This window comes from Salvia hispanica, chromosome 3, assembly GCF_029641045.1.
Source record: "Salvia hispanica isolate PSC_SH4W2 chromosome 3, Shi_PSC_v1, whole genome shotgun sequence".
Classification (NCBI taxonomy): Eukaryota; Viridiplantae; Streptophyta; class Magnoliopsida; order Lamiales; family Lamiaceae; genus Salvia; species Salvia hispanica.
Window position 1 is genome coordinate 40545162 of NC_142694.1, and position 27606 is coordinate 40572767.

Sequence of the window (27606 nt, forward strand, 5' to 3'; positions counted from 1 at the left end):
TAACAGATTTTTACACATTAATTTGAATACACCCCTATATATATATATATAAATATAATCATGATTAGTCATAGAATATTAACTACTACTGTTAATATTTTTCACATATATTATACTACCATGACCTAAATTATTGTTCACTCTTTATTTAAAATTGTAGGTACGCCAGTGAGATTTCTTGATTCTGGTATGCCATGATATTGTTGGTATTTGTCACAATATACAATACTACTATTGAAAAACTAAATAGGCAAATCAAATTTCGTAAAACCAATTCAAACAAGTACAGTTTCTTAAACACAGTAAATCCATGTTCTCCATAATTCCAAAATATACAATCAACTAATCTTCATCATCAGCAATACCATAGAACCTCTGTTCATCGATTTCTCCGAAAACCAAGGATTTACAATCCTGAGAGGATGTGAATGAATCCCTTCCCTTGCACAAGAAAAATGAATCCAATAATCGCATTGTGAGCAGGAAAAGGCCACTTGGTCTACCAATTCCTGAATGATTTTGTGGCATTGCCCACACTTCTCATTTCTTCCGTAAGTAAGCATCCGTGTAAGAGTGAGAGGATGAAAGTGACAAGAAATATCAAATTTGCCTCCAAACTTGACTTTGGATAAATAGCCAAGCGAGGGAATGCAATTTACGTGGACAGAGTAGTCACATTTAGCACAATGGTAGAACCAGTACTTGCACTCTATACCTTCCTCACACACCTCGCATATGTCATTATAACTACCAGTACTACTAGTACCAGTAGTGATCAAATGCGGAGGATGTTGATCGAATTTACGAAATTGAATCCTTTTTGGTAGTAAGGCACACCTTATATGAATGTAGAAATTGCAGGTAGTGCACCTATAGACATCATGAATGGTGGAGCTGTGGGAACAACAAGTGATGGGTGAGGTCAGCAAATAGCGGGAGGTGCGAAAGAGAAGGTGTTGGCTGTGTGAGCTGTGCTTTATAATGCTTGGGGCAGCCATGCATGACAGATCAACCATCAAGGGGATATCATACAAAGGATGATTGGTATCAGGAAAGAAGTAGCAAGGTCCATTGCAAGGAAGACAACATACCACACAGAAAAATATTGAACTGAAGAACCATTTGTTCGGGTAATAGGGAGAATCTGGTTGTGCCTTTGATACTACTCTGTTGTCATCACCTGGAATCTCAAACTTCATAATAGGGAGAATCTCAACACAGACTTTATGGGCAAGGAAAGAGCAGCCACCACCAGTTTGTTGAGAGCATCTGTAAAATTGAGATGGAATAGTGATGGTTTGTATGCATATATCACACACTAGTTTTTTATAATTATAATTGTGATCCTCTGCCTCATCACCAACTAGGATTTAAGGATGCTTGTGAAAATTCTCAATCGTGAGCTTCCAATCTTCATCACTAGGATCCTCATCTTCATCTCTAGGATTCTCATCAGGTTGTGAGTATGTACAGATCTCCAAACTCAGAAATGTGTCAAACTCCTCATCCGACAATTGGATCAACTCTAGCGTTGTTTCTGCAATGAATACTGTGACATCCCTAACCCGAAACCTGCATTATTTTGTATATTTTCATATTATATTGTCATTGCATATTATATTGGTATTCATGTGAAGTGTGTCATAGAGCATATATTTACTTTTATGATCGATTCGGTATACTCGAATATATTAATAGTTTTGATTTACGAGAATTTTAAATAGGAGTGTGTATATACTGTAGAATTAAATTAGTGTATATATGTCCTAAATATTTAAATATGTGTGCATGGGGTTTTGATCTATGAAGACTAGATTTAAATACAGAAACGCATAACAAAGTCATACCTAGGGTATTTTTAGGTCATAGTTAATTTATTTTTAGATTATGCTAACAAAGCATGACCTAAAATAGTCTTAACATGACATAAACCCATATACCAAAAACTACTTAATTATGACCTTTCGTGTTTTAGGTTAATTATTGACCATTAGATTATCTAATCCTAGGGCCAAGATTTGGTCAACATTTCTAGGTTTAAGGGCATTCTGAGGCGTGACAAATACACAGTTAATAGATATTATTGTATTATTGTTGGGGTTTGTATACTAAAAGATGTTTCGAGCATACATGCCTTTATACAGTCAGCTTGTGCATGTATACGAGAAACGCCATGTCCACTTGTTTACCTAATTATGAGAATAAATAATATAATATAATGGTTTATTATTGAAATATGATAAACAAGTCTAAGGCTTTTTACTAAGAAGGTCAAGTAGGGAAATTCGATGAATCTCCTCATGAGTTTTCTAGTAGGGGACTTGGCCATATCTAGTAAGAAGAAAAACGTATTCACAACCTAGATAGGCTTTGACTACCTATTGGTACGGTTGCGGTGTTTGTGATAATTCTCTCTTACCTAAGACGAGATTAGTAACACCGGTGTGGTAAAGCACTAAAAGGATCTAATATGAAATGTATTCTTTATTGCTATCTACTGCAAGAATATATTTCAGAAATTTTAGTATTTTCTAGTCTATGGAATTAATATCAATATTGTTTATTCAGTCATACGCCACTTTGACTTATCAATATGTGAGAGTTTGTATGTAACTCAAATTCATGATATCTTGGGTGGTAGTAATTGAATAGCATGAAGGTATTGGAATATTATTTCATAGAATTCGCGTGCCCAGTGTCGTATGATTAAATCCCTAAGGGGTGATTCCCAAGAGGTGTTTGAAAAAGGAATTTATTATTCAGAAAACTGCGCAGTTGAAATTTATTCCACGAATAATAAATAAAGTTTCAAACTAGAAAAACTCTTTGGAGAATTAATTTAATTCTAGTCACATAGCAGACAAAAGAATTAAATTGACGGATCAAGATAATCTTAAATGCGGGAAATATTATAAAATAAAATGGACCCAAGTTATTTGTAATTTGGTGATTTAAGTGGGAGTGCAATATTGTTCTTTAGTGGAATAAAATAATATTCCATTGATAATATATTAAATCATGGGTCATTTGATTTAATTAGTAATTTATCTAATGGGTGAGCCCAACACTTTAATCATTCCATGGATCCCCTTACTGGCCCATTCAGTCAATTATAAATAGTGAATGTGGAGGGAAACCTTAGCACACCATTCAACATAACACTCCTCCCCCTAAACCCTAGTAACTGTCGCCGTCTCTCTCTCTCTCTTTGACTCGGTTTTCATGTCTTGGCACGTGGGAGAATTAGGGTTTTATTTTGTTCTTGTTCTATCCTAATTCATAGGATTAGATCAAGACAATATCGAGTTTGTGATTGGTTTTTCCTAGATCTCTTCAAAGCTATTTGTTGATTATTCAAGATCTGCCCACACGGATGGATGATCAAGGACAAGGGAATAGTACGGAAGATTCGTGGTAGATAAACCAAGGATCACCCGGAGGTGCAGCAAGCAACGTCAATCCGATATCGGATTATGAGGTAACAAATTAATACACGTCGAATATGCATGATTATGTGATTATTTGATGTGTGATCTATAGATCTATGTTAATTGCATAAATTGGAATCGAATGCGTAATCACCTAAATAGATCTGTTAAGGACCTATTTGTTTTCCGTGTCTTCCGCTGCGGTAGCCCCAACAATTATAGTATATGAAGTTAAAGTATATGATCGTTACGTACTGGACTGAATTTTCTCGAGTCCACATCTGACATGAACAAATTGGTAGGTTTGGGGACAGAAATTGATGGCGTTATGGGTAAAAAGAAAGGGTTGCTCGCAAACAATGCACTCACTATATCGGGATATGACAGGAATAGAATATACGAGAAGGAAAGACCAAGGATTAGAGAGGAGCTTGAGAGCGGTACTAGGCAGTATGGTGCAGGCTTGATGAATCCAGAAATTACATTATTGGCATGAGAAGAAGAAACCATCATGTCTCTCCCCACACGCATCACAACGAGACAAAATCTCTCTACAGTGAGCCACGAGCGGGTGAGGTGGATGGTTCTTGTGTTTGGTTTTGATCTCAGCACCATCCACTGCTCTGCTGCATCCAAAGGATGCATTTTGAAATGACAAACCTTACATTTGTAGATGAAATGGGACTTCCTTCTCGGAGACAAAGGGTGTGGTGTTCTTCTTCATCCTCCGAACAGTGATTGGGATGGATGAATGCTTTTTGGATTTTGTGTGCACATGATTCGTGCAGAAAAAAATCGCAAGTAGCAAAGGTGCAAGTGTAGGAAGGAGCAGATAGAATTGGCAAACCACAAATTTTGCAAGAATGATAGTTATCACTCTCATCCACTTCGTTATCATCTACTAGAAAGGAAATCAATGGATGACGATGACTGAAATGCTTATCACCCTCCATATCACCACTTCACAACTGTGATTCAAAAAATAGAGAAATTAAAGATTGTGTTGGGACATTGACAACAACTCGAATATAATACAATTTCTCTATAGAATATGAAAAAAAAAACAGAATTCAATATTCAATTAGAAGAGAGAGAGAGAGAGAGAGAGATAGAGAGAAAGAGATTAAGGGAAGTCGACGAAATGCAGCTTGCCTGAAAAAGGAGGATCAAAAGAGAGAGAGTTGTGCTGATATGCCTCTGAATATTGTGAGTGAGTTTAGGAGAAGATGTGTTGAGACATAGCAACAACTTGGAATATATAGTACTCCTTGAATCATGTTTTAGATGGAGAATATAATTATGCGTGCTACTTCATATGTCATGTGCACATTACTTTTATTCATTAATTTGGTCACCAATTGGATAATCAGAGGTATAGTTTATGGGAATTTCATTAATTACATGTTGTGCCTCACCAATTGGACATCGCTGCATGACTGCATCGTCATTTACGTATTGAATAAATACTAAGTTGTGTCATGTGCACATTACTTTCTTCAAATGTTACTTATATTTTTTATGGAAATTTCATTAATTACATGTTGTGCGTCACCAATTGGACATCACTGCATCGGTCGAGTCATTTACGTATTGAATAAATACTAAGTTGTGTTATATCCATGTTTCGTATGATCTTGCTATGATTCGATTTCACTCTGTTATTTGATAAAATTCTAATAGGTCATGTTGTGTCACTAGTCATGTACTTCGATGCCATTGTAGAGAAAATCTCTTACTTTACATTATCTCCACTTTAATTATTTTATTATCATTTCTCTAAAATAGTGCAAAAATGAAGCGTCTTGCTTATGGTGGGACGGAGGATGTACCACTTAAGTTTTCGTTGAAAATACCATGATGCCTTGTTCCTTTCAAAAACCGTGTCCACATTTGGGAAGAAAAGTTTGGAAAATTTATTTGTAGTGATGCATATCACACATGTACGATAGGCAAATCAAATTTTGTAAAACAAAGCTTGTTATAACAATTAAGTCATTAAATACAAACACCTGATCCGCGTCACAATATAAACAAGTACGAACAATTTCTTATTAACAACAAATAATACTCAACGGTGGTGTTCGGTTGCCAAGATAAAATAATAAGTATCAAGATATAATCTAGGATGGAGTTGTGAGATTATTTTAGTCATAGGGGGTTAGCTAAGACTAATTATCCATCTAGGATTGAGTTGTAAGATTGAATCTCATGAACCAAACACACTACAAATTTAATCCCAGATACAATCTTGCAAACCGAGCACCCTCAATATATATCAATTAATCTTCTTACTTAACAAAATCATACAACTCTGGTACATCGATGTAGTTGCAGCAAATGTTTCAAACTCGAGCAGAGAATTTGAGGCGTTGATGGCTTTTGAGTGGCCTCATATCAACTCCAACTCCACAGTCTGCGAGTGGATAGGTATCACTTGCGATGATGGTGGTCGCGTTACAAAGATAAGCCTGCAAACCCAAGTAGGATGCACTGCTAATGCTGCGTGTCACAATCTTCGCTATTTGGATGCGCTTGAATATATAACAATCAAATTCTAGAATAAGAAATGTGTATACATAACAAGTTAATAACTATATATGTCTGCAAAATCTACTAGTGTTATTAACTTAAATTTTTGTCATCATTCTAAATTTCTAATAGAAGTAGTCCCAAGAAAAAATAGACTTAATATGAAAGGATAAAACTCCTCCACATGCATTGCATATGCATGCATTGCAATGGAAAAGGAAAGATTGGAAATATGAGTAAATCATTGAAAACTCTACTACAATTCCTGCAATGACTTACAAGTCTCTTAATTTTTTGATTTTATTATTTGTTAAATAATATTAAATAAAATATGGACAAATGTAGAGTAATGTACTCCCTCCATTCCACTTTAAGAGTCCCGGTTTTCATTTTCGGGTGTCCCACTTTAGAAGTCTCGGTTGGAATATTTCATAAATGGTAATAGGCCTCACATTCCACCAACTTTTTTCCACTCTCATATTACTATAACACTAATACAAGTACTCCCTCCGTCCCGGCTAAGATGACACATTCCTTAGCCGGCACGGGATTTTAGGAGTAATGGTTAATGTGTTTAATTGGAGAGAGAAAAAGTGGGTGGAAGTATTAAAGTAGAGAGAGAAAGAAAGGTGAATATTTTAATAGGCGTGAGAAAAAGTGATTGAGTGTATTAATTGGAGAGAGAAAGTTTCCAAAAAAGGAAATGTGTCATCTTGATTGGGACAAACTAAAAAGAAAAATGGGTCATCTTAAGCGGGACAGAGGGAGTATATAAAAGTGGGATTTGCATTCCACTATATTTTTTCACCAACTTTCCTTTACATTTTTTTAAAATTCGTGTCGAACTCAAATGAGACTACTAAAGCAGGTAGGAGGGAGTAGTATATTGCACTAAAACTTTTGGAAAATTAGAAGAACTAACTAGTGATAAATTAAATAAAGTCTAAAATTTGTTTCTATTCTTTATAGTACTAATATCTATATATTGAAAGTTCAAAGCTAAAACAACTTCTCTCAGAAAACCTTAGTCTGAAAATGTAAGGCTGCATTTTCTTTGGTTGTTAAATTCATATCATGGGAATTTGGGAGATAAGATAATTCTCCCTTTAAATTCTTATTCTCTTTTCCATTAAGAAAAAATTTTCCATCTTATTATTGATCATTTTTGCTCCATAAGAGACAATATTATCTATGTGTACTACTAGCTACATACAATTTTGAAATCACGTGCAAATTGGGCTGGAAATTGGGGTAGTCGTAAGATGACTACATCTTCTAAGTCAGTCAATGTATCACTAAATTTCCAATACTGAAATTTCAATTGTTAATAATATACCTATAATTTGAAAAACATATTTCTGTCACATATTCATTAATATTTCATCATCACAATTTGAAAAACATATTTTACTATTGGCATAGTAAAATAGATTATTGATAATAATATATTAATATGGGGGACAATATTATGTGTTCAGTGGCGAAACCACGTTTGGGCCAAGGGCCCCATGGTCCCCCATCATTTTTCCATTTACCTATATATATTATATGCAAACTATAATTCACATGTAATTTCAGTGATGCAGCTAGTTGTGAGTGTTGCCTTGTAAATTGTATGTCCCGTGTCCCCGTCCCTTTGGCGTCGTTTTCTTCTTATGCAACTTTTCTCTCTTTTATAGTGGTACTAAATATTATGCATATAGTGTCGATTTGTCTTTTAGTTTATGCAACTTTTTCTCTCTTTTATAGTAGTACTACCATTTATGCATATTGTGTCGATTTGTTACAATATTCCATTAATGTCTCTTCATAATCCATCATTATACTTATAGTAAAAAGTTTAAAAATTATTTATTGTTAAAGTATATGTTTTTATTATATTTTTTATAGTGGACATTTAAACATCATCATAAATTCGTTTCCATCCATTATACTTACGTATAAATTTAAAATATTGATTATTTCGAGCTTCCGATGTCACCAACATCAATAAACCCTATAACTATTAATCGTGACTTGGGCCCCCCCAGCATAAAAATCCTGGCATCGCCACCGTATGTGTTATAGGTAGAAATACTAGATTATACAAAGTAGACTATATACGTGATGGATTATGTTTTTGCTACAAGTATCATCATCATCACTGAGTAAATTAGTCCTTAGAAAAAGCTACACTTAATTAAAAAGAAAAAAAAAAAAAAAAACACCTCCACGTCATGCAATACAATGGAAAAGTAAAGTTTAGGAATTTTTGTTGTATTAATTGAATAATCCAGGTATTGACCTGGAAGACTTTGATTTTTATGATTTTCATAAATAATTAAATGTGTGGTGTCAATAATTACCAAGTAATGATAAAATATGATGCTTGCAAGTTATATAGTAAAAAGTTATACTCCATTAGAGGCATGAGTAGATTATTACGAAAAAGAATCATACATATAAAAACCAGACAATATAAGTGATGGGTGTTGTGTTTGTTGCTAATGCTATGATCATTGTGAGTATCTGCATATTATTGATCAATAATGTAGTTGCATCAAATGTTTCAGATTCAAACAGAGAATTGAAGGCGTATATGGATTTTGGATGGCCTTATATCAACTCCATTGCTCATCACTGTCATTGGAAAGGCATCACTTGTGATAATCATGGCCGCGTTGCAGAGATAAGCCTGCAATCTCGAGTAGGATGCAATGATGATGAATCTTGGTGGTGTCACGATGTTGGCTATTTGGATCCGCTTGTTTTCACATCTCTCACTACCATTCATCTCACCTCATGTGGTCTCTATGGAGTTATCCCATCACAAATAGGTTATCTCTCCAACTTATCTTATCTCAATGTGTCTCATAATCATCTACTCACTTCTGAGCTACCTCTTTCATTGGCAAATCTGAGTGAATTACTTGTGCTCGACCTCTCTTCTAATGAGTTTTATGGTGTCATTCCACCTGACATAGGAAGCTTATTCAAACTTACTCATCTCAATTTGTCCCACAATCGGCTCCAAAGTGAGCTACCTCTTTCATTAGCATATCTGAGTGAGTTGCGCGTTCTAGACATTTCTGATAACTATAAGATTAATGGTGTCATTCCACCTGAAATAGGTACCTTATCCAAACTTACTCATCTCGATTTATCATACAATCAAACTCCAAAGTAAGCTGCCTCTTTCACTATCAAATCTCACTAACTTAGAGGTGCTTGACTTTTCTTATAATAGCATTTTCGGTGCCATTCCTTCTGCAATAGGAAGCATATCCAAACTAAGTCATCTCGACTTATCATACAATTCACTCAAAAGTGAGCTGCCTCTTTCACTATCAAATCTCACTAACTTAGAGGTGATTCACATTTCTTCTAATAGAGTTTTCGGTGCCATTCCTTCTGGAATAGGGTACCTCCTCCATTTGATTGCTCTTGATTTGAGCTTCAATAACATCAATTGCTCTCTGCCTGCCACTATGGCCCAATTAACAAGATTGGAAATCTTGAAATTGGATGGCAATAGCTTGGAAGGTGTTTTTGAAGCAGGAATTCACACGCTTCCTTCTATCACAACCATAGGCCTCAGTAAGAATTCAATCCACGGACGGATACCTATTCCGTTTGGAGATGTTCCAAATGCAAAGTTTCTCGATATCGATCTTTCGATGAACCAACTTTTTGGTGAAATCCCTGAATCTGTTTCACGTTTGCATGGAATTGATTTGTCCTTCAATAGTTTGGAGGGCCACATTCCACCCGACGTGTGGCTTAGATTTGGGAGACAATCGTTCCTTGGGAATCTCAATTTACATCTTCCAACTAGTTCCACAATTGATCTGGATATTCTTTACTATGTAATCTTTGTGTTTTTCATTATTTGTGGAACCTATTTCATATTCTCCAAAAGAAGGGAAAAGAAAGAAGCATCAGTCACACCTCATCCCGAACATGGTGACATATTCAACATTTGGAACTTCGATGGCAACATCGCCTATCAAGAAATCATTGAAGCAACTGCAGACTTTGACTCAGATACTGCATTGGAACTGAAGGCTATGGGAGCGTCTACAGAGCTCTACTGCCCACCGGAAGAGTTGTTGCTGTGAAAAAGCTTCACAGATTTGAAGGAGATAATCCTACCTTCGACTCCTCTTTTAGGAATGAAGCCGAGGTTCTCTCTCAGATTCGCCATCGCCATATTGTCAAGCTTTTTGGATTTTGTCTGCACCAACGGAGCATGTTTATTATCTACGACTACATGGAAAGAGGAAGCCTCTATAGCGTGTTGAAGTATGATGATGAAGCCGTGGAGCTGACCTGGAAGAAGAGGGTAAATGTGGTGAAGGACATTGCCAATGCCCTGTCTTACATGCATCACGACTGCAGCCCCCCTATTTTACACAGAGACATATCGAGCAGCAACATACTCTTGGATTCAGAGTTTGAAGGTTGTTTATCTGATTTTGGGACAGCTAGATTGTTGGATCCAGATTCGTCTAATCAGACTCTACTTGTGGGAACTCGGGGCTACATTGCTCCAGGTATGCATCATAACATAGTTTCAAGTAGTCATTTGTTTTCACATCTCTCACTAGCATTCATCTCAGTTCGTGTGGTCTCTATGGAGATATCCCACCAAACATAGGTTCTCTCTCCAACTTATCTTATCTCAATTTCTCGAATAATAAACTCCAAAGTGTTATTCCTCTTTCATTGGCAAATCTGAGTGAGTTACGCGTTCTAGATATTTCTGATAACTATAACATTAATGGTGTCATTCCACCTGAAATAGGTAGCTTATCCAAACTTACTCATCTCGATTTATCATACAATCAACTCCAAAGTAAGCTGCCTCTTTCACTATTAAATCTCACTAACTTAGAGGTGCTTCACATTTCTTCTAATAGCATTTTCGGTGCCATTCCCTCTGGCATAGGGTGCCTCCATCTTTTGATAAATCTTGATTCGAGCAACAATAACATCAGTGGCTCTCTGCCCACAACTATGAGCCAATTAACAGAATTGGAAACCTTGAGATTGGACTTTAATAGGTTGGAGGGTGTTTTCGAAGCAGGAATACACATGCTTCCTTCTATCACAGACATAAGCCTCAGCAGGAACACAATCCAAGGATGCATACCTTTTCATTTAGGAGATGGTCCTAATGCACAGTTTCTAACTATCGATCTTTCTTGGAACAATCTCTCTGGTGGAGTCCCCAAATCTCTTTCTAGTTTGAAAGCAATCAGTTTGGCTTTCAATCATTTAGAGGGCCGGATTCCTCCCGGTTTCTGGGGGAAGTTCCCAGAAGACGCATATTTCGGCAACCTCAACTTGTTGCCCCCGAAAGATCGAAACAATGCCAAAATTATATTCCCTGTGGTGACCTTCTTAAGCTGTTCCTTTCTGTGTTCAGTTTTCACTGGAATCTTCGTATGGTCCAAAAACATAAAGAAATCAGCTTCAGCAGCACCTGATGGAAGACATGGTGACATATTCAAGATATGGAACTATGATGGCAACATCGCATATCATGACATCATTGAAGCAACACTAGACTTTGACTTGAGATACTGCATTGGAACTGGTGCTTATGGGAGTGTCTACAGAGCTCTACTGCCCACTGGAAGAGTTGTTGCGGTTAAGAAGCTTCATGGATTTGAAGGAGATAATCCTACTTTTGACTCCTCTTTTAGGAATGAAGCCGAGGTTCTCTCTCAGATTCGCCATTGCCATATTGTCAAGCTTTATGGATTTTGTATGCACCAGCGGAGCATGTTTCTCATCTACGACTACATGGAAAGAGGAAGCCTCTTTGGTGTGTTGAAGGATGAAGAAGAAGCCGTGGAGCTGAACTGGAAGAAGAGGGTAAATGTCGTGAAGGGCATTGCCAATGCACTTTCTTACATGCATCATGATTGCAGCCCACCTATTTTACACAGGGACATTTCGAGCAGCAACATACTCTTGGATTCAGAGTTTGAAGGCTGTTTATCTGATTTTGGGACAGTTAGAGTGTTGGATCCAGATTCATCCAATCAAACTCTACTTGTGGGAACTCGGGGCTATATTGCACCAGGTATGCATATCATATCATAGTTTCAAGTAGTAATTGTATTCATGATGATGACATGTTTGTTGGGTACAGAGTTGGCCTTCACAATGGTGGTTACAGAAAAATGTGATGTATATAGCTTCGGAGTGTTGGTATTGGAAATTATGTTTGGAGATCATCCGGGAGATTTCATTTCCTCCATGACAATGACAAAGAGATGCACGCAGTTTGCTCAAAACATGATGGTGCAACAACTCTGGGACAAGAGGCCACCATCTCACTTCCCTCGACACTCTTACATCTCCAGACGAAGATGTAAGAGTGTCGAGGGAAGTGGTTGGAGCGGTGAAAACAGCACTGAAATGCATAAGCTCTGATCCAAAGTTGCGACATTGTATGAAGGAGGTGTCTCAAGAACTCGCTAAGCACCCACCACGGTTAACTATGCCATTCCGCTCCATATTAGTGCTTCATCTCATGCATTCAGATTGAGCTTATGTCATGATGTTGCTATTGTGTCGTGTTCTATCTTCTCCCATTTTGTTAGTTTTTTCCGATAATAATCAGTGTCTCGTGTCAAACAAAGCATAAAGATCTCTATGAATCAATCACCTCTATTTTTAGAAGAGCTTCTAAACAAAATGTGGAGTATTGGGGCTTTTCCTATCCTAACATTTTCTATTTCATTCAGCATTTTGATCAGAAGATTGTCGGTTTTTGCTTCAATCACAAGAAGGCAAAACAAGAATAATAAGAGAAAGTGCTTCTCATCTAAGAATTCTATTTAGAGCTTATTGTTCACTAATATCACGAATTTGGGCAGATTTCTCCCAAATTTTAATAAGTTCGTGGTGTCACAATATCTCTGACTAGCATTCATCTCACCTCATGTGGTCTCTATGGAGTTATCCCACCACACATAGGTTATCTCTCCAACCTATCTTATCTCAATTTCTCTCATAATCAACTCAATTCTCAACTGCCTCTTTCATTAGCAAATCTGAGTGAGTTACTTGTGCTTGACATTTCTTATAACTATGGCATTTATGGTCTCATTCCACCTGACATAGGAAGCTTATCCAAACTTACTCATCTCTATTTGAGCTTCAATAACATCAATGGCTCTTTGCCCTCAACTATGAGCCAATTAACAAGATTAGAAATCTTGAAATTGGATGGCAATAGGTTGGAAGGTGTTTTCGAAGCAGGAATACACATGCTTCCTTCTATCAACACCATAGGCCTTAGCAGGAATTCAATCCGAGGAGGGATACCTTGTGATTTCGGAGATGTTGTTAATGCACAGTTTCTGAACGTCGATCTTTCTCGGAACAATCTTTCTGGTGGAGTCCCCAAATCTCTTTGTAAATTGAATACAATCAATTTGGCCTTCAATCATTTAGAGGGTCGGATTCCTCCCAGTGTCTGGTCGAAGTTCTCTGAAGACTCATATTCCGGCAACCTCAAATTATTCCCCCCAAAAGATCGAAGCAATGCCAAAATCATATTCCCCGTGGTGACCTTCATTGGCTGTTTCGTTTTGACTTCAGTTTTCTTTGTAATTTGTTTCATATACTCCAGAAAGAGAAAAAAAGCAGCTTCGGCCACAGCCGAACCTGAGGGGAGACCTGGCGACATATTCAAGATATGGAACTACGATGGCAACATCGCGTATCAGCTCATCATTGAAGCAACAGAAGATTTTGACTTTAGATACTGCATTGGAACTGGAGGCTATGGGAGCGTCTACAGAGCACTACTGCCCACTGGAAGAGTTGTTGCTGTTAAAAAGCTTCACAGATTCGAAGGAGATAATCCTGCTTTTGATTACTCTTTTAGGAATGAAGCCAAGGTTCTCTCTCAGATTCGCCATCGCCATATTGTCAAGCTTTTTGGTTTTTGTCTGCACCAACGGAGCATGTTTCTCATCTACGACTACATGGAAAGAGGAAGCCTCTTTAGCGTGTTGAAATATGACGACGAAGCTGTGGAGCTAAACTGGAAGAAGAGGGTAAATGTTGTGAAGGGCATTGCAAATGCTCTATCTTACATGCATCACGATTGCAGCCCTCCTATTCTCCACAGAGACGTATCGAGCAGCAACATACTCTTGGATTCAGAGTTTGAAGGCTGTTTATCTGATTTTGGGACAGCTAGATTGTTGGATCCAGATTCTTCCAATCACACTATGTTAGTCGGGACTCGGGGCTATATTGCACCAGGTATGCATCATAACGTAGTTTCAAGTAGTCATTGTTTTCATACTGATGGCATGTTTGTTGGCTGCAGAGATGGCCTTCACTATGGTTGTTACAGAAAGATGTGATGTGTATAGCTTCGGAGTTTTGGCATTGGAAGTTATGTTTGGAGATCATCCAGGGGATTTCATTTCCTCCATGACGATGACGCAGGTTGCTCAAAACATAATGGTGCAACAACTATTGGACAAGAGGCTACCATCTCTGGAGGAAGATGTAAGAGTGTCGAGGGAAGTGATTGGAGTGGTGAAAACAGCACTGAAATGCATAAGCTATGATCCAAAGGCACGTCCATGTATGAAGGAGGTGTCTCAGGAGCTCGCTAAGCATCCACCACGGTTGAAAGTGCCATTCCGCTCCATTTCAGTGCTTCATCTCATGCACTCAAACTGAGCTCACAATTGCCTAAAAGCAGCTTCTTTTTATAGTAGGAGTAATAAATTTATAGTAGATGTGAAGTAGCCATATGAAATTGTCTCTGTTTTTCTCTGTTTCCGTAGTCTTTCTTGATTTTGAATAATGTTGTCAATATTTGTAGAATCAAGATAAAGTATATGTTGATATATGTACATGTGCTTGACATTGGGTATAGTAAGCATATTTATGTGATTTATAAGTAATGTTTTTTCTCTTCTAAGTAGATTGCCACCACTAGTTTCTTTTACTCTATTTTGTACTCTACAACAAACAAAGCTATTTATTCCAAGTCAAAGATTCATATCATTGAATGCAGGAAAAGGAAAGTAGTGGAAATTTCTAGGAGAGTAGGCCAATCTTTGAATACAATTCTGGGTTGACTTGATATACTCATAATTTTTGTGATTTTCTTTGAATTTAAACGTGTATAATTAATTGTGATTTAATAGAATTACTCCCAAGATAAAGCATGACTTGTCATGAAAGGGAAAAAGTCATCCAGTGGCAGTCATTGAATACTCTGCCATTGTCCTTAAGAAGTATACTACTTAGTTACTTGTCAAAGGGAAGTTTTGGAAAATTTGTAGCAAAGTGGGGCAGTCTTTGAATAGCCTGACAATTCAGCAATTGACCTTACAGGATCTTTTGTATTGATTAAATATTTCAAATAACTATATAGAGAGATAGTTAATACAAACTAGGCAGATCATACAACTATTGGATTTAATTGCTACTACTTTCAGCATCCTCTTCATCACCACATTATTGTTGAGTAAAGCAGTATGAAGCAATGTTGCAAATAATAGCATAGAATTTCAAGCATTGAGGGATTTTGGATGGCCTTATAAAAACTCCACTTCTCACCACTGCCACTAGAAAGGCATTACTTGTGATGATCACAGATAAGCCTGCAAACTCCATGCGCTGGTGGTGGACATTCATGCCACGATGTTGGCTATTTGCATACGCTTGTTTTTACATCTCTGACTAGCATTCATCTCAGCTCATGTGGTCTCTATGGAGTTATCCCACCACACATAGGTCACCTCTCCAACCTAATTAACTTATCTCAATCGCTCCCATAATCATCTTGATTCTAAATTGCCTCTTTCATTGGCAAATCTGAGTGAGTCACATGTCCTTGACATTTCTGATAACAACATTTATGGTTTCATTCCACCTGACATAGGAAGTTTATCCAACCTTATTTATCTCAATTTGTCTCATAACCAATTCCAAAGTGAGTTGCCTCTGTCATTAGCTAATCTAACACGTACTAGACATTTCTGATAACTATTATGTATATGGTCTCATTCCACCCAACATAGGAAGCTTATCGAAGTTAACTTATCTCGATTGTCTAACAAATCACAATGGACTCATGGTGTTGAAAACTAAAATGCGGAAAATAAAAACACTCAAAGCTTTATCGACTACATTGTATTTAGTTTGAATTGTTGTTGATACATGGAGTACGTAGGTATTTATAGGACACTAGATATAAATATACCTAGAAACTATAATATTGAAACTCTACATTATAAATGGTATTCTCTTCCCAATAGGTTGGGTCTCCACACATTCTCTTCCCAACATACTTGGGACACCTCAAGATATATTTCCAACACTCGCCCTCAAGTTAAGTATCGAATTTTTCGACACTTAACTTGCACGATCTTCACTTTAATAAATAGTTTATACTCATATTTAGGAGTACTTCAATTTTTCTGATGGCAGTTTAGCTCGTGTCTAGAGTCATCTTTAGCAGTTTTAGCTCATGCCATAGGAGCCATCTTCGGCAGTTTTAGCTCGTGCCATTAGGAGCCATATTCGGCAGTTTTAGCTCGTGCCATTAGGAGCCATTATGACAGTTTTGACTCGTGTCGAGGAGTTACGCTTTTGGATTGTAGCATCCCAACATGGAAAGATTTGAATCTCACACCTTCAACCCGTCAGAAGGAAGCAGGCAGCAACCTCTCCGGACCACCTTCCACCATGAGCTCTTCACGATGGCCTCTGCCTTCTTCTCAGCGGCCTATATACTGCCAATAGATGGCGACCGCAGCTTTCTGAATGACATCGGCTCCACAACTGCGCCATTTTTGACGGCCCATACTCTACGGCGACGGGCTGCTTTCGCTTCTCTCTCGAACTTCCAACAACGGCTCCCTTTCCTGCATCCGACTCGGCCTATCTCCGGCTCCATTCCTGGTGGGATTCCCTCCACTGGTGGTGCTCCTGTTTTGAGGACGAGTGGTCCAGTACTTGGTCCGTTTGTCGCCCTCTGGACAACTCCTCGTCTTTTCCGTGGCAATCTTCACCCTGAAATAGGTGACCACCTATGCCGAACTCTGCGGGGCCTCTGCTCCTTAGATCCTTCTTCTCCGGCTAATATTCTTTTCTTGATTAGACCTCAAGATTCTTTGCTGCTTACTTTATTGGCTAATGGCTATGGATGTAGGTTCAATAGCTCCCCATTCAATTCTGCATCAGCAACAATGCGACGCTTCTCCTTCTCCGGTCGTGCTCAGAATGCAACACTGCTTTCCCTCACAGGCCTATCTGACTTTGCCGGCAGCAGCTTCCTTTACGGCAGCTATTATGGCCAGTGATAGTTTCTTTTCTCCAAGACTCTTCTCAGTCGTAGCAACGTGCTGCTACGGATTGATCTTCTCCGGTTTTCATTCCCACCAAGGCCTTCATAACAACGGTGTGGCGACGCTATCTCTCTCCCCCTCGCCACGCAGATGTTGGCTGCTCTGCCTCTTCCTCAGCAATTCTCTCCTTGATTCAGAGATGAATCGTTTGACAGTAGTTGCTCCTCCATTCCTCCAATATCAAATCGGTCTTCTCTGCTCTCTCTCGTGTGTTTTAGCTCTTCTCCCACCGGCAGATCTTTGGCCTTCTTGGCCAACATAGATTTGGGAGGAATTGTTTGGTCGGATACTTCCTCTCCCCCTCGGCCGGACAAACCGAGGACTACTCTGTTTTCTTCTCCGGCTGTGTTGTCGCTCGATCTAGCCGTTGCCTCGCCATGGTCAGGCTTCGCCATTGATGCCCGTTTGAAATTTAACTGCCGAGACCTCACTGTCATCGTCTTGGTTCAGCCAAGCGACAGCACCGCCAGCTCCAGACGCGGTTGCTGCCGCTGCCGTCGTGACGCCGTGTCTGTTGGGTCTTGCTATGGTATTTTATCCGTAGGTTTTTCCAATCTCTTTACCTTCATTTGTTCTTCTCTGGGTGAATCGTTAGCTGCTCTGATACCATGTTGAAAACTAAAATGCAGAAAATAAAAACACTCAAAGCTTTATCGACTACATTGTATTTAGTTTGAATTGTTGTTGATACATGGAGTACATAGGTATTTATAGGACACTAGATATAAATATACCTAGAAACTATAATATATAAACTCTACATTATAAATGGTATTCTCTTCCCAATAGGTTGGGACTCCACGCATTCTCTTCCCAACATACTTGGAACACCTCAAGATATATTTCCAACACATGGATGAGCTGACTCTTTCACCGCCAAATCTTACTAACATAGGAAACTTATCTAAGCTAACTTTTACCTTGATTTGTCTCATAATACACTTGAGGGGGTGAGCTGCCTCTTTTATAGGCAAATCAAATTTGTAAAACGCTCTTTTATAGTTCTCGTACTTTCTCCGTCCCTCAAATTATTCCCCCCAAAAGATCGAGAAGAGGCCAAAGGTATATTAATTGGGATGACCCTCATGGCCGGTTGCGTTGTGAGTACAATTTTCATTCGAATCTTTGTAGCATTTCTCGTACGAAAAGGAGAAGCATCGTCAAACACAATTGATCTAAGATATGGTGGCATATTCAAGATATGGAACTTCGATGGCAGAATCGCCTATCAAGACATCATTGAAGCAACGCTGGACTTTGACTTCAGATACTGCATCGGAACTGGTGCCTATGGGAGCGTCTATAGAGCTCTACTGCCCACTGGAAGAGTTGTTGCGGTTAAGAAGCTTCATGGATTTGAAGGAGATAATCCTTCTTTTGACTCCTCTTTTAGGAATGAAGCCCAAGTTCTCTCACAGATTCGCCATCGCCATATTGTCAAGCTTTTTGAATTTTGTCTGCACCAGCGGAGCATGTTTCTCATCTACGACTACATGGAAAGAGGAAGCCTCTTAGCGTGTTGAAGGATGAAGAAGAAGCCGTGGAGCTGAACTGGAAGAAGAGAGTAAATGTAGTGAAGAGCATTGCTAATGCACTCTCTTACATGCATCACGATTGCAGCCCACCTATTCTACACAGAGACATTTCGAGCAGCAACATACTCTTAGATTCGGAGTTTGAAGGTTGTTTTCTGATTTTGGGACAGCTAGATTGTTGGATCCAGATTCTTCCGATCAGACTCTACTTGTGGGAACTCGGGGTTATATCGCACCAGGTATGCATACCATAAAATAGCTTCAACAAACTCTGTATATTATATTGATGATTATGTGTTTGTTGGTTGTAGAACTAGCTTTCACGATAGTGGTTACAGAAAAATGTCATGTATACAGCTTCGGAGTTGTGGCATTGGAAATCATGTTTGGAGATCATCCAGGGGATTTCATTTCCTCCATGAACATGATGGTAGTGAGGTCCAGACAGTTAGCTCAAACCACGATGGTGCAACAACTCTTGGACAAGAGGCTACCATCTCCAAATGAAGATTTAAGAGTCTCAAGGGAAGTGGCTGGAGTGGTGAAATTAGCACTAACTTGCGTAAGCGTTGATCCAAAGTTGAGGCCGACAATGAAGGAGGTGTCTCAGGAATTCGCTAAGCGCCCACCACAGTTGACAATGCCATTCCACTCCATATCAGTTCAGCACCTCATGTATTCAGATTGAGCTTATACCATTGTGTAGCTATTGTTGTAGTTGTGTGTTGTTCTATCTTTTCTGTTTTATTGGTTTTGTCTTATAGTTATAACAAATAGGGCACTGAACTTTTGGGTTTTTCTCCAATAAATCTAATATATGGTCTGAGGATTTTTTCTTTCAAACACAACAATGTCAAAACAAGAATAGATCAGAACTTTAGTTCTAGTTATGTGTCGGTGTTAGAAAATATATAGCCAGTTAATAACTATGTACTGCAAAATCTACTGGTGTTAAAGGTTGTCATCATTCTAAATTTCTAAGAGAAGTAGTCCCAAGAAAAAGTTGGAACTTAATATGAATTATGAAAGGAAAAGAACACCTCCAAATGCATTGCATGCATGCATTGCTATGGAAAAGGAAAGATTGGAAATATGAGTAAATCACTGAAAACTCTACTAATTGACTTATAAGACTTTAATTTTTTTATTTTGTATTTGTTAAATACTCATCCGCCCTTAAAAATAGTCCATATTTCATTATCTTAATAATAAATGTTTTGCACAGTATAATGACAAAATGCAGTTAGTTAGTGTAGGATGTTTCTCATCTCGGATACCCCACTTATTTTTACTTTTTAAGTTTTGTTAAAAAAATTGAACTATTATAAAGAAGAGTAATCAAATCTCTACCGAAACCAGGCAAACATTAGTGAACGTAGAAAAAAGTGTTATGTAAAGATAAACGCGTGGAAAAAATCACACAACATAAATTTTCCTCCCTCAAAATTCCTCATTTCTTTTCCAAAAAAGTTCTTCATTTTTTTTTCGCCAAAAATATTTTTGGTACTTATAAGTTAATTAGCCCATGACAAAAGTAAAATATCTCATATGGGTGGCAAATCGTGCGTGTCGGGTCGATATTATCGTGTCGACACGATAACGACACGAACACGATAACAACAAACACAAACACGACCCGTTAATAAAACCTCAAACACGAACACGAACACGACCCGCTACCCTCAGACACGAACACGACACGGACACGACACGAACCCATTAACGACACGAACCGTTTCGGGTCAACACGACACGAACACGACACGAACCCATTAATGACACGAAAATAAGTATTGAAAAATGAAATAATAAGAATAATAATATTAAAATATTATGTGTTAATAATAATAATAATATTAAAATATTATGTGTTAACGGATAACACGAACACGACACGAACACGCATTGTTAGCGGATAACACGAACACGACACGAACACGACACGAAATTTTCGTGTCCTTAATGGGTCGACCCGATAAGGACACGAACACGATAAGTTCTGACCCAAATCCATTAATTTCGTGCCGGTTCGTGTCGTGTTATCGTGTCGTGTCAAAAATTGTCAGCCCTAATATCTCATAAGGAAATGTCCGATTTAAACTCATTAGATTTATATTTTTCTAAAAAGATAAAAATATTACATGAAATTTCTTGACAAGAACTTAAATCTGGAAATATGAGTATAATATTATATTGTGCCACATCGATATTCAAAGTGGGCTTTGTAGAATATTGTAGAGTATCTACAAATAATGGTGAAATAGTAACTTCCAAATTGGGCTGGAAATTGGGGTAGTGGCGACATGACTACATCTTCTAGTTCTAATTCGGTCAACACCTTTATTACCAATACTCAAATTTCAATTATTAATATATCTAAAGTTTGTAAACATATCCAGCTCGATCACATATTCATTTATATTTTTTCATTACAATTTGAAAAACATATTTTACGAATTACCATAGTTAACATAGAGAAAGTGCATTGAAAATGATATAATCAAAATATTTATTGTCATAAAAACAAGATTAGGCAAATCAAATTCTGTAAACCAAGCTCAATATAAATTAAATACATACACCTGATCCGCGTCACAATATAAACAAATACATGCTGTTTATTAAACACAGAAAATCCATCTCATCCACAATAACAATAGTCAATATATATCAATTAATCTTCATTTTTTAGCAAGATCATACAAAAACTGTAAATCGATTTCCCCGAAAACCAAGGATCTACAATTCTGAGAGTATGTGAATGAAACCCTTGCACAAGAAAAATGAATCCAATAATTGCATTGTGAACAGGAGAAAGCCGCTTGATTTACCAATCCCAGAATGGTTTTGTGGCAATACCAGCACTTCTCATTTCTTCCATAAGTAAGCATCCGTGTAAGTGTGAGAGGATGAGAGTGACAAGGCATGCTACTTTTGCCTCCGAACTTGACTTTGGACAAATAGCCAAGCGAGGGAATGCAATTTACGTGGAAAAAGTAGTCACATTTAGCACAGTGGTAGAACCAATACTTGCACTCTATACCTTCCTCACACACCTCACATATGTCGAGATCACTACCAGTACTATTACTAGTACCGGTAGTGATCAAATGCAAAGGATGTTGATCAAATTTACGAAGATGAACCCTTTTTGGTAGCAAGGCGCACCTTAGATGAATGTAGAAATTGCAGATAGTGCACCTATAGACATCAAGAAGGGTGGAGCCGCGGGAACAGCAAGTGATGGGAGAGACAAGCATAAAGAGGGAGGTGCGAAAGAGAATGTGTTGGCTGTGTGAGCTGTGCTTTATAATGCTTGGAGCAGCCATGCACGACAGATCAGTCGTCATGGGGACATCATACAAAGGATGTTGACACTGAGAAAAGGAATAGCAAGGTCCATTGCAGGGAAGAGAGCAGAACAAGCATAAAAATATTGAACTGAAGAACCATTGGTTCGGGCACGGGCAAGGTTGTGCCTTAAATACTTCACTGGTTTCATCACTTGGAATTCCAAACTTGATAACAGGGAGAAGTTCTGAACACACTTTATGAGCAAGGAAAGAGCAGCCGCCAGTTTGTTGAGAGCATCTGTAAAATTGAGATGGAATAGTAATGGTCTGTATGCATATATCACACACTAGATTTTTAGAATTATAATTATAATTATAATTACGATCCTCTTCCTCATCACCAACTCGGATCAAAGGATGTTTGTGAAATTCTGAATTGCAAGCTTCTTATCTTGAACACTAGGACCCTCATCAGGTTGAGAGTATGCACGGATCTCCAAACTTGGAAATGTGTCCAACTCGTCGTCTGGTAGTTGGATCAACTTTAGTCTTGTTTCTGCAATGAATGAATACAAAGTTAATAATAGTAATATTAGTATATGAAGTTGACTGAATGAGTTATATACTATTTTGACGTACTGGATTGAATTTTGTCGAGTCCACATCTGACATGAGAAAATCTCACAGTTTTGGGGCAAAAATAGACGGCATTATGGGAAAGAAGCAAGGGTTGGAAGCAAACGATGCACTCAATGTTTCGGATATGGTTAGGAATAGAATAAGCGAGAAGGTAAGGTTCTGGATTAGAGAAGAGTTTGAGAGCGGTAGGTAGTATGGTGCAGTTTTGATGAATCCAGACATTACAGAGTTGGCACGAGAAGAAGAAACCATCATGTCTCTCCCCACAAGCATCGCAACGAGTCAAAATCTCTCTACACTGAGCCACGAGGGGGTGAGGTGGATGGCTCTTGTGTTTGGTTTTGATCTCAGCACCATCCACTGCAACTAGAGGATGCATTTCAAAATTGCAATCCTCACATTTGTATGTGAAATTCGGACTTCCTACTTGGAGACAAAGCGTGTGGTCTTTATATCTCGGCCTATGATTGGGATGGATAAATTTTTGGTGGAATTTGTGCGCGCATGATTCGTGCAGAAAAAAATCACAAGCAGCAAAGGTGCAAGTGTAGGAAGGGGCAGACAGAATTGGCAAACCACATATTTTGCAAGAATGAAAATTATCAGTTTCATCCACTTCCTTGTCATCTACAAAGGAAGTCAATGGATGAGGATGACTGAAATGCCTATCACCCTCCATATCCTCACTCCACACCTGTGCTGCCATTCAAAAAAAAAAACAGAGAGAGCTAGTGTTAAATATTTTCCCTAAGGTAAGAGAAGTCGACGAAATGTGGAAATGCCTCTGAATATTTTCCCTCTTCAGTGATGCAATTGAATGTGAGTGAGGAGAAGATGTGTTAAAACATGCCAACAACTTCCAATTTTTTCGTACAGCAGAAATGTCAACATACTATATAAAATATGTCAATATAATACATGTAGAATGTCAATATAAGCATTGTGTTGACATTCTCAAAGCATTGTGTTGACATTCTCAAAGCTTTGTATTGATATTTTCGAAACACTATATTGACATTTTCATTCAAAACTCTAATTTGGAGTTTTTTTATATCTTTTTTTATTTTATTAATAAAACCGAAAATTACACGTGGCAAATTGTAGACCACACGTTTTCTAAAATCATATGGCCTTAAATTAATTGTAATTAGCAATTAAATAATGAGTTAGCAATTGATCACTCCCCAGCTTCATAGTCAATATATTTATTTGTATATTAGTGAAATGTATAGTAGTATAGTACTAATTACTAGTAAGAAATGAGGGATGAAATTGAGCTTAATGGATGAGTTTTGGTAGTTGGTGCCTTGTGATAGACTACTCTAAGTTTTATTTGAGTTTTATAGTAGTACTTCTTCCGTCCCGGCTAAGATGACACATTACTTAGCCGACACGGGGTTTTAGGAGTTATTGGTTAAAGTGTTCAATTAGAGAGAGAGAAGGTGGGTGTAAGTATTAAAGTAGAGAGATAAAGAAAGATGTATATTTTAATAGGAGTGAGAAAAAGTGGTTGAGTGTATTAATTGGAGAGAGAAAGTTACCAAAAAAGAAAATGTGTCATCTTAGTTGGGACAAACTAAAAAGGAAAACGTGTCATCTTAAGCGGGACGGAGGGAGTAATATTTTATTTTTACGTAATAAAGTAGTATTATACTATCATGATATGATATTATATAACTTAATAAAAATATTACATACTACTCAAATTGATCTCCTAATTAACATGGGTGATAGTAAATTAAATTATCGATAATTAATTTGCCTTATAAATATAAAATGGTGATATTCACAACTATAATGATTCACATGCGCTACAAAAGATTACTTTTTAAGGACACAAATTAACGTCTTTAATTGTATTAAAAATATCTTTAACAATATTTTGAATTAATCAAAATTGAGTTAATATATGATTAAATTATAAGTGATCAAAATTATAAGTTTATGATCGTTCAAATAAGTAATTGAGTTAATATATGGTCAAACTCAACTACTACGTTGTATTATGAATTTATGATATACAAATAAATATAATTATGGTTTTATATTGATCTTAGATTTAACGGGAGATTTAATTCATTTTTATTTAATTGGATGTTATGTTTCAATTCAAGATTTTAATTGATAATATTAAGATGTGACATCATAACAATTGAGGGTTTATACTGATTATAGATATATAATTGAACAATATTAATTTCAAATAAAAATGTATACTACTCATTTTCGATTAATTGAATTGTTGAATACATTAAACTGATTATAAACTATATATGAGTTTTTGTCATAACTAAGCTTTATAACTTATCTAGGATTTTAATTTATTTAATGGATTTCAATTAAGTAATTTCCAATTGTCTAATTTATACATTCAGAATAAGACATTTTCTATGTATACTTTTAATATTGAAACATTGTCCCCTCTAAGAAAACTGAATTACCTTTTTTTATAAATGCATTGTATACTAGTATAATATTTACATATATTTTGTTATAATTATGTAAATACTAACTATTAATAATTGACTTATTTTTATAAAGGATAACAAAAATAATTAGTAAAAATTGAATTCTAATCTCAGTAGATATTTATATTAGTATAACATTAAAATTAATTTTACACAAAATTTTAAATAACAATACAAAAATAATGAATAAAAATATAAAAAAGTGATACGAAATCTACATAAAAGAATTGAAAAGAGGGATACATTTCTCTTATGTTTTCTATATATAGGAATTTTGATTTATTTTATTTTTAATTTGTTAATTAAGTATCTCGAATGATTTTCAACTAAGTGTTCAAATTCAGTATAATTGAACAACTGAGAGTTCCTACTAATTTTTAGATTTAATATAAAAATTAAAAAAATTCTAATTGATCTTATATTCAATTAATAATTTAATTAATTTTGATTTGATTGAATTATTGAGGATTTCAATGGATTTTTATTATGAATTGCACAATAGTTTGTGTCTCAATTTTTATGAACCATTTAAGATTTCAATTTATCTCCAACCATTAATTTTATATTTTATTTAATCAGAATTTTCTATATATACTTTTAATATTGGAATAATCTTTTCTCAAAAAGTTTGAATTAGTATGTAAAATAATGAGTAAAACGTTTACATTTATTTTATTTATAAGTTATTTAAATATTAATGTTAAATATAATATATTTTAAATTATTTCATTTGTAAGTGAATCTATATATATAATCAACAATAATCAAATTTTAATATCATAAAGCTATAGGTTCTGATTTTAAAGCAGTTATACATATTAAACAATTAAATAATAAAATATAAAACAATAAATTAAAGTTTAAAAAAAACTGAGTAAGCTGACATAAAACAACAATGAGCTACAAATTCAAAGTTCCAAGATGATTTGATGACTTAGTTTTTTATGTGTATTTATTTATAGACAAAGGGTAAATTAGTCGTAGATAATTGTTACTTTTAAGATGAACTAAATCCAAGTAAATAAGCATTAAATGTAACAATATTTTATTAATATTTTATTTTTATGGCCAGTCACATTATGGCCATTTAGCACTACTCTTACCAAAAATAGAAGGAATATTTTATGGAACATCCTAAATAAAAAATGTTTTTATTTTTATGGGACGGAGGGGGTACTAATAAAAAATTAGAAATAAATATTTTTACTTCTCATACTTCAAGAATTGCCTCTAATATCAGATAGTATTATGAAAATCAACGGGAATAAAATTTTTATTTTTATGGGACAGAGGGGGTACTAATAAAAAATTAGAAATAAATATTTTTACTTCTCATACTTCAAGAATTGCCTCTAATATCAGATAGTATTATGAAAATCAACGGGAATAAAATTTTAGTAGTCTTACATTGTCACGTGGTATGTCCAGTCAATTAAATTGCTGAAATATTCATTCCTTATTGGTCTCTCCTTTTGCCATTATAATTAACTAGACATATCTTGTTTAATATGTCCGGACCATTGTATAATATGTCCGGACCACTGACTTTCCTAGGTAATTTAATGCGATCAATTTACAAGAAATTATATGTATATGATCAAAATAGGCAAATCAGTGAGTTGAATTTTCTATGATTAAGTTTATATCTTTCCTAAAAATATTCAATTATCGGGAGTATGTGTAGATTATCAATATTTTTAATTATGGGCTTTCAAATTGAAATAAATTTGTGAAATATCTGGTAGACTTGGCCCTGGTTGATTAAAAATGAATAATAGTGACTCGAGTGTAGACTTCTAAGTCCAAGTCAATGGCAATTGACCGTTTACTTCAATTTTATATATGTGGAGCATTTTCTATTCCCATAATATTTTATACAATTTTATTTCATGAATCGAGAATAAAAGTAGGAAATAGTATAAAATAAGAAAATAATACTTCTATTTTAGAACATGTGTATATTTTAGTGTAAAAATTCTAAAAAGAAAAATCTGTCACTTAGGATTAGGATGGAGTGATATAGTACTAACAAAATAATAAAACCAAAAAAATGATACTATCCATTTATTAAAAGAGATTGAGCTAAAAATAGTCTTATTTTATATTTTGTTATGTCCATAAAATTTATTCTCTATTTATTTATAGTAATTTTTTCTCTTTAATAAAATGAGTCACACACTTACCTAGAAGTACTTCAACTATGGAGTAAATTTTTATTTTTGAATCTTGGAAACTTTATTAATTTTATTTTAAAACTCATGTTATCTACTAGTAAGACTATTTTTTATGGACAAAGATAGTATAAGCTTGCCATACAAAATTAAACATATTTTCAT

At 36.1% G+C, this 27606-nt stretch overlaps 1 protein-coding gene and 4 pseudogenes across 2 annotated transcripts; 3 read left to right on the forward strand and 2 right to left on the reverse strand.

Annotated features, from left to right (window-relative positions):
* Nucleotides 1-342: 342 nt before the first annotated feature.
* On the reverse strand, nt 343-4876 carry LOC148930780 (uncharacterized; annotated as a pseudogene).
* A 5330-nt stretch (nt 4877-10206) lies between these two features.
* LOC125210381 (receptor like protein kinase S.2-like) lies at nt 10207-14877 on the forward strand (annotated as a pseudogene). Its single transcript, XR_016136269.1, has 5 exons — nt 10207-10461; nt 10518-12027; nt 12097-12493; nt 12849-14225; nt 14293-14877. The product of XR_016136269.1 is annotated as a receptor like protein kinase S.2-like (transcript).
* Nucleotides 14878-15147: 270 nt separating this feature from the next.
* Nucleotides 15148-16131, forward strand: LOC148930781 (uncharacterized; annotated as a pseudogene).
* A 2289-nt stretch (nt 16132-18420) lies between these two features.
* Nucleotides 18421-19558, forward strand: LOC148930782 (MDIS1-interacting receptor like kinase 2-like; annotated as a pseudogene).
* Nucleotides 19559-22462: 2904 nt separating this feature from the next.
* On the reverse strand, nt 22463-23542 carry LOC148930783 (protein VACUOLELESS GAMETOPHYTES-like). The gene is made up of 2 exons (XM_089068274.1): nt 22803-23542; nt 22463-22719 (listed from the first exon to the last, which is right to left on the reverse strand). The coding sequence occupies exons 1-2, from the start codon at nt 23506-23508 to the stop codon at nt 22574-22576; spliced, it is 852 nt and encodes a 283-aa protein (XP_088924400.1). The 5' UTR covers nt 23509-23542; the 3' UTR covers nt 22463-22573.
* Nucleotides 23543-27606: the final 4064 nt, after the last annotated feature.